The sequence below is a fragment of the Phascolarctos cinereus genome, unplaced genomic scaffold (genome assembly GCF_003287225.1).
Source record: "Phascolarctos cinereus isolate Bilbo 61053 unplaced genomic scaffold, phaCin_HiC Scaffold_3;HRSCAF=262, whole genome shotgun sequence".
In the NCBI taxonomy this organism is placed as follows: Eukaryota; Metazoa; Chordata; class Mammalia; order Diprotodontia; family Phascolarctidae; genus Phascolarctos; species Phascolarctos cinereus.
In genome coordinates, this window is record NW_027555736.1 from 229,606,558 (window position 1) to 229,619,189 (window position 12,632).

At 36.6% G+C, this 12,632-nt stretch overlaps 1 protein-coding gene across 7 annotated transcripts in view; it reads left to right on the plus strand.

Moving 5' to 3' along the window:
• Positions 1 to 12,632, plus strand: part of NUMB (NUMB endocytic adaptor protein) — a 175,000-nt gene that overhangs the window by 86,488 nt on the left and 75,880 nt on the right. For all 7 annotated transcript variants that reach the window (XM_020986347.2, XM_020986348.2, XM_078151484.1 and 4 more), the window contains one exon: positions 2,269 to 2,409. In XM_020986347.2, coding sequence (XP_020842006.1) covers positions 2,284 to 2,409 — 126 coding nt within the window. In that variant the 5' untranslated portion in view covers positions 2,269 to 2,283. Of the gene's footprint in view, positions 1 to 2,268; positions 2,410 to 12,632 lie in introns of those variants that run through there.

The window sequence follows — 12,632 nt, forward strand, 5'->3', positions numbered from 1 at the left end:
AAGACTAAAGAATAAAAATATACCTAGGCTTTGTATTGTGTGTTACTTAGCTCCCTTTGTGATCCTTAAAGAAAGTGAGATTCTTAAAGGAGTTTTTCTCTTCTCTCCATATTATAATGTAAGCATTTCATCATCCTTTAGCCCCTTATAGTTCCTCAAATATATTTACCTTTCTGGGTTTCTCTTGGCTTCTGTCTTTTCCTTTTAGACTTTAATTTCAGCTTGGGTCTTTCTATCAAGAATGCTTGAAAATTTTCAATTCCATCAATAGTTCATTTTCCTTTCGCAGGATTATATTTAACCAAGTTACACTTGGTTTGTAAGCCTTTATCTTTTGCCTTTTGGAATATGGTATCACAAAATTTTCTCTTCTTCATAGTTGTTGGCACCAGAATTTTATGTGATTTTGATTGGTTTCTTGGTACATGACATTTTTCTTGCTCAGAATATTTTTTTCTTTGACTTGGAAACTCTGGATTTTGCTATAACATTTCTGGTTGTTTTCAGGGTTTTTTTCCCCCCTTGCCTAGGCATGATTGATAAATTCTTTCTGCTCTCACTTTTCCCTGTGGGTCAATAGATTTTTTTTAAACTTTTAAACTTTTTGTATTTTTGAAATGTATCTTGGGGTTTTGTTTGGTTATGGTTTTTAAGAAGTCCAATCATGATCATATTATCTCTCCTCAACCTGTTTTCCTTGTCATTTGTTTTTGCTAATATATACCTTACATTTTCTTTTTTCCCCCTAATCTTTTGATTTTGTTCTAATATTTCTTATTGTCTTCTGTGGTCATATAGTTCTGATTGCTCCATTCTATTTTTCAGGAAGTCTGTTACTTAGGTAAGGTTTTCCATCTTCTGTATCAAGTTGTTTATTTTCTTTGCTTGTTTTTTTCTTATTTTCTTTCCTTTTTTTTTTCTCCCAAGACCTCTTCAGGTTTAATTTCATCTTTTTTTCTTTGCTTCATTTCTTCTATATACTCTTATAGTCCTTGTAAGCCAATTTTTTTCCTCTCAGAAGTTCCACTTTTATTTGTTTGTAGTTACTCTTTTCATCTAGGTTAACCTCTTGATCATCTCTTAAACTATAATATTTCTTCATTGAGGTTAGTTTTTTTCTTTTGTTTACTCATATTTTATAGCCTCAGTTCTTATATTGAAACTTTGTGCTGGGTCACTTGGGGCTTTGGTCCTGCCCCTCTGTAGTCTGGATGCCTCTACTGTTCTGAATGTGGCTGTTTCTAGACACTTATGTACCTTACCCTCTAACTTTTCCTTCAGTTTCCTAACAGTTTAGTTCAAATGTTGACCTCTTTCTTCTTGCAGAATCCCCAACTGAGAATTGATTTCATTCCTTGCTGTGACCCTGAGTAGGGAGTTGAAGTACCATGCTGGTCTCAGGCCTTCTGCAGGATCCCTTGGTGCAAATGCCAAGGCTCTGACTTGGCCTTATCACTTGCCATGTCTCCCAGTTCTCTTGAGTAGGCCATAGACTGACTCTGTCTTCTTGGAGTGACCATTGATTGTCCCCTGCTTCTGTTCTGACAAGCCAGATCTGAGATTTTGTTTCAGGCCTGCTTACTAGAGCTCCCATTACTTTATGAGCCCCCCCCCCGAGACATTTGATCAGAAAATGTGGTCACCATAGTAGTCAGTTTTATAGAAAAATGATAGCAGTTGGGCTTTTTCCCCCCCAAAGTAAATTTGTCCACACTAGATTTTAGACACAGAATAATGGAAATGAAGCCAGTTCAATTTTTTTCATTAATGATTTTTTATATATATAAAATATATTTTATATATTTATATATTTCATATATATTATATATTATATAAAAACATATTTATAATATGTATTATGTATAATATATGAATATATATTATGTATAAATAATATGTAAATATATATATAATGAATTATATATACATATAAATCACATTAAAGTTTACAAATATTTTACCCACAACAACTCTGTGAGGCAGATACTTTAATATTTATTGCATTTTACAAGTGAGAAAAATAAGGCTTAGTGTGAGGTTGACTAACTTACCCAGAGATAGGCAATCAGGTAACCAATAAGTATGAGCACTGATACATGAGGTCAGGCCTTCTGATGCTGATTCTGAGTCAAGTATTATGTCCAAGTCATTCTGTGTTTTATCTTTTGGTGGCATTCTTATTTTTTAGGGAGAAGGTAGTGTTGGTGAATCATTTTTGAGAAAGATTTAACTTCTTAACAATTCTTGTTATATTTTCTGTTTCTCCAGGTTGTGTACGTTAAAATGAACAAATTACGGCAGAGTTTTAGGAGAAAGAAAGACGTCTATGTTCCTGAGGCCAGTCGTCCGCATCAATGGCAAACAGATGAAGAAGGTGTTCGTACTGGAAAATGTAGTTTTCCAGTTAAGGTAAGAATTGTTGTTATGGTAGAACCTATTTTCTTATCAAAGCTGCCTGGCAAACTACTGGTATATGAGAGGCAAATGAGATAAAAAATAAGATAAAATCAGGTATTTATTTAATAGCTCAGACCATGTGTGAGATACGCAGGTCAGGTGTCTATCTTAAGTTCAGTATTCATAGGTGTCCCTTAGGAGGAAAGGAGTCTTCAAGTTGTCTAAGGAGGAGCAAACTAGCCTAGGTCTAAAATGGAGAAGGTGAAACTCTTCTGCTAATCAGTAGTGGGATTAGGCCTTGTCAGTGCATTTCTAGCCTGGGTGAGATGGGGAGACTGTCTTTGAAAAAGGGAGGAAGGGGGCAGCTAGATGGCCCAGTGGATAGAGTACCAGCCCTGAAGTCAGGAGGACCTCAGTTCAAATGTGGCCTCAGACCAAACATTTGACACTTACTAGCTGTGTGACCCTAGGCAAGTCACTTAGCCCCAATTGCCTAAAACAAACAAACAAAACAAATGAAAAAGGGAGGAAGGTTACATTAAGGTTTGTTTAGCTCTGACATCCTATGAATTTGTTTACTATAGGGAACTTCCTAAGGTGGAAAAGCAGAATGATAGGTTTTAGAAAGAAGGATTAGAACAAAAAGGATTCTTTTTTTTTTATCCCTGTGGTTCTAAATGTATTCACAAACTTTGTTTTATTTTTAAATTTTTTTCATAAAGTACCAGTAATTTGGAAATTTGTTCTTCAGATATTCCCTGTGCTAATCATTTTGTGATGGAAGTAAATATAGTCTTTAGCTTCAAATACCTCTGGGTTGTATTAAACTTGATTAGTTAACATTGATTCAGTTTAGAAGTTTTTGTTAAGGTTGTTTATATCAACTAGTTATCCTTCATTTGATTCAAATGAAGTACCTTCAAGAAAGATTCAAGATTTAACATTAAACTGATGAGTTAAATCTTTTGTATTGATTTATATACATGCTAACTAGTGATGTAGCATTGTATAACTGTGAGTCTTCTTTTTCATATTCTTGTTAACTGTCTTTTAAAAATCCAAATGACTAAAACTCAGAATAAGGTTTCCGAAATTTAAAAAAAAACCCGTTATGTATTAGAAAAATATGTATTATTCATTGGGTAGGCAATCTATCAATAGTTATATCTTGAGTAGGTGCTACAGTTGACTTTGATGCAAAGGAGAAGAAATAAGACTGCACAAAGTCTGTTTTGTTAATAGCAGTATTCCCTGGTAATGCTGTTAGAACAAGAATCATGGATGACAGGAATCATGGACAGAAAATGAGGTATAACAGGTAGATAATGCAAGTGTTTTACACTAATATCTGCAGAGCATGAAAATAACCAGAGAAGAGTGTCCTGCATCCTAGGTGAAGCCTTTATGGAAATACATGGATGGGAATCACACTGGATGAAAAAAGTGTAACTAGGTTGTAATCTACACTTGTAGAGGAAGAACCTATGGTAATGAGATCATGAATCCATATATTAGATATTAGAATATATGTGTCAAATGAATATCCTGTTTCATTTTCTTTCCATTCATTTGCCATAGATCTAGTTGATCTAAATTTAATTTTATGTTTTTTTGTTTGTTTGTTTGTTTTTAGGCAGTTGGGGTTAAGTGACTTGCCCAGGGTCATACAGCTAGTAAGTGTCAAGTGTTTGGTCTGAGGTCACATTTGAACTTGGGTCCTCCTGACTTCGGGGCTGCCCCACTAAATTTAGTTTGTGAAGAATTTCTTTAGTAGAAAGATACTTCTGGAATACAAAGATTCTAATTGAAATCCAGAGCAGCACGTAGGAATAAGGAAGCCACAGCCTGTTTTCTGAGAACTAATCACCTACTGTGATACAGGTCCATTAAAAATATTTGGCTTAAGGGTTAAGTAAAATATAGTCCAACATAAGTATTAGTTATATTTATAAATTGCTCCAGTTATTTTAGCACACTATTTAAAAGTCTTTAAAGTTAGAATTCAGGTATTTACAGATAGTGAATGGATTGCATACTGTTCTGAAGTCAAATGGTTCTCAGGATCTGTTTAGAAATATGTGATTTTTAGTTGTTGTGAGGCAGAATATGACACACTGTTTTCTTCTAATTCTCACATGCACAGAAAATTGAACCGGAGGATGTGGACTTCATAAAGTGGAAATTAACATTATAAATGGAGACGGCTTACTGATTTAGAGTTGGTCTTAGTTAATTGTCTTCTTGAAATCCCTTCCCTGTGGCTTTTATCAAAAACAATTCTGAACCTGAAATAATACACTTTTTTACAGGTCTGAAATAGGTTTATACTGAATAGACCTGGGTCAATGGTAGCTTGCTTTTTATTACTCCTAGAAAACATTCGGTTCTTTTCTAGCCTTTACTTTAAGTTTGTTTAGTGAGTGAGCTACTGATCTGATTTAAGGTGAGTTGGGAAGACTCATCTGTAGTTGTCCCAGTAAGTCCAATTCAGCCTTCCTTGAAGTCAAGGTCAAAGTATAGTTTCTTGAGGCACAGGGTGTGGCGAGTCTGAAGGTTTATGAAATGGGTGCTGCTTCAAGTTTAACATTTCAGTGGGTTTGAACCTTTAAAACTTCACTGGTCCAGAGCATTACCTTTGTAACTGGGCTAGACCTGTTATATCTTCTAAAGGTTGAGGGACAAAACTATATCTTGGGTATATTTGCTTTGTTATAGAACTGTTTTTAATCCTTGTTTTTAGGTGATTTAGAAACATTGCATAATAAAATTGTCAGCACCAGAAAATACATGGCAGCCTTATTTTATTTTTATTTATTTATTTATTTATTGGCAGTTTTATTTTGCATTTCAATTTGAAACATTGTGGGTCAGTAATCCTGTATACCAACTAAACCACTGGGTGAATCACTTCTGGGCTACAGAAGTATCCCTTCTGATATTTGGCATAAATTACAAGAGAACTTGAAAGTAATTTAATCTCTGCTGTGTATGTTGACATTCTAGTGACTAGGTATAAGAAAGATTGAGTATTAGAATAATATAGTAAATAGTTAAACAGGTTAAGATTTTTGGGTATGTTCACAGAGCTGTAACTTTTGTCTGCTTGCTATTCTACAGGTTAGCATTATAGTGGCAACTGTTATTTTCAGAGATAAAGAATTATTTTACAATTGAAATAATATCTGCCCCCTAGGACTTATGTTTGAATTATCAATTCCGTTATGCTGAGATTCTCCCTGTATTTGACTGCTTGTGTTTATTCGATAATAATTTTTGTTGCCTGTTAAGATAATACTAGGAACAATGCAAGGCCATTGACTTATGATCCAGTAAGGGTGTTTGGTCATCTGACTGTATGTAATGATGTAGGTTAAAATGAATACTGTTGAATAGATTGTGGAGGTCAGATTTATCTTCAGATTTTGTGAAGATTGGGCTTAAGGGTTAAAAAAATAATAAAATATAGGGAACAGCTAGGTGGCACAACGGATAGAGCACCGGCCCTGGAGTCAGGGGAACCTGAGTTCAAATCCAGCCTCAGGCACATAACACTCCCCTAGCTGTGTGACTCTGGGCAAGTCACTTACCTCCAATTGCCTCACCAAAAAATAAAAATAAAAATAAAATAAAATATAGTCCAACGTAAGTATTAGTTATATTTATAAATCAGTCCAATTATTTTCGCACACTATTAAATGAAGTGGTACTTATTTGCTGCTTTGGTTCAGAACTATACAAAACATGCTACCTAATATTTAATAGTTGCTAGGGAGCATTTCAATATGATCAAATAGGGTTAACCAGATGGAAAGTTGAATGTGTAAGCAGTAAAAGTACATACTTGTTCTGCCTTTTAGGCCAAATCTTATCTGTTTGAGTGACCTGCCAGATGGCATTTGGGGGACCAGAACTTTGAAGGCTTAAAAATGCCATTGTGTGTGTTACACACATCTGATAACCATACAGCCAAGAACTTTAAAAACATAGCTCAAACCAATTTCACCTTTAAGCTAACTTATACTCGTAATGATTTATTCAGTGGTCTAACATATGTGCTCAATATATTTTGGTGCAAAATGTTGGTAATAGATCCTATTTTACTTGAATTTTCTCCCCTGAAAACTGCGCATGCACATAGCTTGTTTTCTTATCTCCGTAGCATTTTTTATAATAGTGGAAGTGCATACTTTATGAAAACACAAGAATGGAACAGACAGGCTTTCACAGGCTCTTTCATTTCTGTTGTTTTTATTGGTATGCTGAAATACAGCAGAGTGGTTAGCTGGATGGTGTTGGAATCAGGGAACATAGGTTTAAATCCCACTTCATATATTTACTACTTGTGTGATTACGGAGAAGTCAGTTAACTTCTCTGAGGCTGTTGTGAAGAAAGTGCTTTGCAGACCCTGAGACATCATATAACTGGCTCATGAAAAATGTCCTGCGTATAAAGTCTAAAGAAAAGAAGCATTTTCTATCAGTGGCAAAGTTCTAAAATTTCTATTAATAGCCAACAACAATGACATGCAACGATAGACTCATTTTATCAGTCTGAATTCTGAGAGCCTTCTCAGTGAAATCCTGAGTTATATGTAAGAGATTAATCTAATCACACGTGATGGACAAGCAAAATGGATGAAAGACACATCTTGTCCTGATTATGCTGGTGGTCTTAAATGGCTACACAGTGTAGTATCTTGTACAGTACAATAATAGTGTATTTTAACCTTGTATGTTTCAAGTTACAGACTCATACTTACTGTTATCAATTCAAAAGGTAATATTTTCATCTGTAATACAAAACAAAACTGTAACAACTGCATAACATCTATGTTCATAGAATTATGGTAAGAGGAATCTTAATGATCATCCCATTCAAACTCATCATTCAAATGAAGAAACTAGACTAGAACTCAGGTTTTTTTACTCTTGGTTTAGCACTTTTTCTTTAGTATCTTATTGTTTCTTCATCTTTTCCATAAGCTTATGCATGGCATGGAGGTGGGGGTAGGTTGAGGAGGGTCAGAGGGAGAAAATGTGTGTCTTCAGGGAATAGGAACTTTGAATGTATTGTTATTGTTGAATGTTAATATAGGGAATGTGAAAGTTTGAACTTAAAGTACAGGGAATGCCTTTTTTTTTCTCTTTTTGATTTGCCATATCCTTGAGGGGAGGAGCTGGGTGTGAGCAAAAGTGTAACAACAATTAGTTGTAATTAGTACATTAGTGCAAAGTACTTTGCACTCAGTGGATCTTAGTAAAATGCTTTTTTTTTTAATGAGCTGCCTTATACCTAGAAAAATGTTTCTACAATCCTAAAACTTTAGAGTTGGTCACTGTTTCCTGAGGTGGTCTAATTTTTGTATTGGCAGAGTATGATTTTTTGTTTTTGATTTTTTGTTGTTGTTGTTGTTGAGGCAATTGGGGTTAAGTGGCTTGCCTAGGTTCACACAGCTAATGTCAAGTGTCTGTGGTCAGATTTGATCTCAGGTCCTCCTGGCTCCAGGGCTGGTGCCCAATCCACTGCGCTACCTAGCTGGCCCATGATCTAATTTTTTTTTCCCTTCATGATCTTGTTTTCATGAAAAGTTGGAGACCTTAGTTGAGAATTTTGATGGTAATGTGAGTACAATTTATTTTCTGTTTTTATTGTCATTTTCTGCTGAGCAGCATTTGGCCAAGCCACGTATTTGCATTTTATGTGAATCAGTTATACCTGTTTCGAGCTAGAAAAAGGACTTTAGAGATCATGTCGGCCTGTCACCTCCCCTCTCCTTGCCTTTTGGAGATGCCCAAGGTTCTACAGTAGTGGCAGACCCGTGTAACTAGAACCTGGACTTTGTGATTCCCAGGCCAGTGCAGTGCAGTGGTGGCTGAGGGATTTTAACAGTGAGGGCACTTGTTCCACTAATGTAGATAGAAACCTTTCCCATCTTTTTACTCTGTGCTTCATCTACAAGGATAATTGCTGCTTATGAGCTAACATCTGTTGCATAGGATGAAAAGATAGATCAGTTAGATGAAGAACTTGTTATGGTCTAATAAATCAGTGACTTTATTGTGAACGTGTATATGCAGCAGCAGGCAGCAAAAAATAGGTTGGAAAATATAGTTTGGAATTAGGAAGTAAAAGAGATTAAAGGATTGTACAATTTCTGAAACCTATTGTCTACATATATCATAAGTATTTTCTTTTTTTAATATTAATTTATTTTTAGTTTTCAACATTCACTTCCATAAGCTTTTGAGTTTTAAATTTTCTCCCTCCCCAAGACAGCATGCAGCCTAATATAGGCTCTACATATACATTCCTATTAAACACATTTTCACATTAGTCATCTTCTAAAGAAGAATTAGAACCAATAGGAAAAAGAAAGAAATGAAAGAAAAGAAACAAAACAGAAGGAAAAAAAGAGCAAATAATATGCTTTGATCAGCATTCAAACTCCATAGTTCTTTCTTTGGATGTGGATTTTCCACATTCCATTTTGAATGTAGCATTTTCCATTTTGAGACTTTTGGAGATGTCTTAGATCCTTGCATTGCTGAGAAGAGCTAAGTCTATCAAAGTCAGTCATCGCACAACATGGCTGTTACTGTATCATAAGTATTTTCTTCAAGAAAAGTCAGGAAACACTGGATATGGTTAATACCAAACTGTGTCACAAAAAATGAACTTGACAATGTCTCAACAGACAGAGACAGTATTATTTACTGATTTGTTTATGAATCAACTCTGTGTGTGCAGGCAGACAGACCATCAACTAGTTATACCAAAGGTCAAAATCAACATCAGATAGGGGACAAGATACCCACTTAATGTACTTACAGTTGCACTAATTCAATGTATGTAAATGTACTATTGATGCTCAGAAATGAGAAATGAATAGAGGAAAAAATGTTGGTTCTAATTATCATAATTTGTCCAGTTCATTCAGTTTAAAGAAGTTTATCCAGTGTAAAGCTGTCATCACAAGAAGGAAAACAGAAACCTGAAAACTACCTTAGCCAGCAAATAATCTTTTCCAACCTGAGAGATATGGCAGCCCAGGGTAACTTAAAATATAAACTCATTTGCAGAACATTTCCAAGAAGGATGATGGAAGCATTATCATCTCAAAAAGCCGTCAGTGGTGATAGGGAAAATAAATCTGCAAAACAGCTTGACGTGAGTTCCAACAGTCTCCTTATCCACTAAGAATTAGTAGCAGTGAAGGGCTATACAGTCTCTCAAGATACCAGGCCCCATCTTCAAAACTTAAGTCTTGCCCACCCTATCACATCATTGTCCACCTCTTACCTTATATCATTGGCTTTTCCCCACAGCCTTGCCCTCCCCATCATGCACCTGCTCTCCAGTTAGTCCCTCCCACTGGTGGCGTCCTCACGTTGTTATCATGCTCCTGTGACCTGTCTCTCCACACTTTGGAACTGGGCTGCAACCTGGCTTTTCCCCTCTATCTTACAGCTAGTTAGAAGGAAAGTTTGAGTTGCCACCTCAGCCGAGTTTCTGGCTTTCTACCCTTTCATCAGGGACCTTCAAGGAAGCAACTTTTAACTCTCTGGCTAGCTTTTAACCTACTACACCAGTGTATTGAATGTCCACACCAAATTATTTTAACAGTGTGGGCATGAGTCAAATTCCTCTCTGTTTCCCAGCACCAGTCAGAAGAAATGTTGGGAGCTAAATAAAGAGAAAATTCCGAGCCCCTTATACCAGGTATCATTCCTCAAACCAATCTTGGCTTTTTCTGATTAGTCTTCAATCTGTATATTCCCATCTGTTCTTGTCACCTCTGTGGACTAAACTATCTTTGCAAAGATGACCTTAGCCTGGCCCTTCAGTCAAACTGTTCAGCATTGGGCATCTCTTCCCTTCCTCTCTGTGTCTCTTATATATCCTACCCCTTCTGCTCAGAAGACAGAAGTCAAGCCGGTAAAAGTGGAAGCTGCAAGCATGTCAAAGGAGGTTTGAGGTGCCATTGTCTCCTCTCTTCCCTTCTCCCATTCTCTTGTATGGTCTTGAATTGATGATTGGTATCAAAACTATAATCAGTATAGGTAAGCTACAGGAAAGTCATGCCTTTTCTTTTTTATCTTTCTTTCTTTTTTTTGATGGCAGTGAAGTCACTTTAGAATGAGTTTAAATCATTTGACTCATGGTGCTGACTTGATGCATGGAAAAGACACCTAATGGAAGCTGTAATAACATTCTCATCTTTTCTTCTCTTTCAGTAAAATATTTTTAAACATATAAAACAACATCATCTTAGGCTTATGGGTTGAGAGCTGAAGAGAATCTCAGAAGATATCTAGTCCCCACATTTTACACACGAAGAAACGGAGAGGTTTATAGAGTTAAGTGACTGGCCCAAGATCACGGAGGCAGGTCTTATGATGCCACGTTTAATATTTTCATTGTACCATGCTGACTGGTAGGGAGCCTGTGTCCTGTAGACTCGAGGATTAAGACTTTGATTTGAGTGCAAATGATCACTTAAATACTAGGTGTGGCTGAGGTGTGAACTTTGGCCTAAGGGCCAGAGAAAGGTTTCTAATAATGTTACAGTTTACAAACTAAGCCTGTATGATATTGAAGTGGTGTTTAATCAAGTAATGACCATAGTCTTGGTCAGGATTGTAGAGGAGATTTTTGTTTTGTTTGGGTGGGAATAGGGATAAGATTAGGGACTTGACCAGTGATATCAGTGATAGGGAAGTTCCAGATGAGAAAGACCCTACCAATACCGGTTGGTAGAGATTTGATGATTCCCTGGAGACATCTGCCCTGGAACTAGGGATTCTGCACAGTCCACCGGGGAAACTTTATGTCCTTGTCACCCTGCTGGGGTGATATTGCTGACATCCTGGAGGGAAAATTGTCAGGATGGATTATCTCATCACTGTATACACCAGTTGAGTTCCAGAAACCTTAATAGCAATCAAAGAACTCCACCCCAGCCCTCTGAACGTGAGAGAAAATTCCAAGAGTTACTGAGGTTCCTGTCATAAGACTCTGACACTGAATTACTTCTGACCCTTAGCCACAATAGTACACTCTGTGTGGAGTTAGGAAAGCCTGGTAGTAACCAGATACTACCCTGTCCCCTCTCTTCCAGAGTTCTCTGTACTCAAGAAAATGTCCCAAGAAATGCAGAGGTTCTTACTGATGTTCTGATGTGAACCCTGAAATATTTTTGAAAGAGTCACTCAGAGAAGCCCATAAGGACCTAAAAGACTATTAGTAAGGATTTTAGTTTGTTAATCAGGTATTTTAGTCAGGCTTTAGCTGTCATTACAGCTATAGTATGTATTTTAGGTGAGATCTAAAAGAATTGTGGATAGAGCAGTGTGCTGAAGTTAGGAAGACCGGAGTTCAGAGTTCAGATCTGGCCGCAGACAATCCCTAGCTGTTTGGCCTCGGGCAAGTCCATTTAGCCTCTGTCTGCCTCAATTTCCTCCTGTATAATGATGATGATAATAGCACCTTCCTCCCGGATTGTTGTGAGGATAAAATGAGATATTTTTGACATGTTTGCAACCCTTAAAGTGCTGTATAAATACTAGTTATTAATATTAAATTATTATTTAATTATTAGTAAATATTGTTGAGCAGTGGAGGTTTGTACTATTCATGTCTTCAGGAAGATAGAAGAGTGGCAAGTTGAATGCAGAGAAGTTTCTGGACTATGATGATGGTTATGTTATGGGGAATGGGGAAAGAAGGTTGGTGTTACACATAGAAAGTTAAAATATACCCTTTGTAGCCAGATGATCAATCCCAAAAGATGTTACCTAGTTGACTTCACTGCATAGATGTGAACTTTTCCTTTGCTGTGCATTCTTGTGCCTCCTTGAAAATGGTCATAAAGGTTCCCAGATAAAGGAGTAGGACTTAAGGCTTCATTTGACCCCAAGTTTTTTTTAGCTCAGAAGATCCATCTCAGCAATATTATTCTTTTTGAAGAACATTTGGGATCAAGGTTCTGTATCACATTGTGGGTGAGTGGCAGCAGTTCTCCACTGTCGATCGGCATCAGTCCAAATCATTTTCTTTTGCTGCATAATGCCCATTTGTATGTAGTACTAGATAACAAAGTATTTACTGGTGCAGATTTACCTCCACAATTGGTGTCATGCTGCGTATGGAGAGGCACAGCTATGCATGTTTCTGACAGTTATCAGTCACTGTTGTGCTTGAAGCATCTTGTCTCCATTGCAGGAGTTTTTGTTGC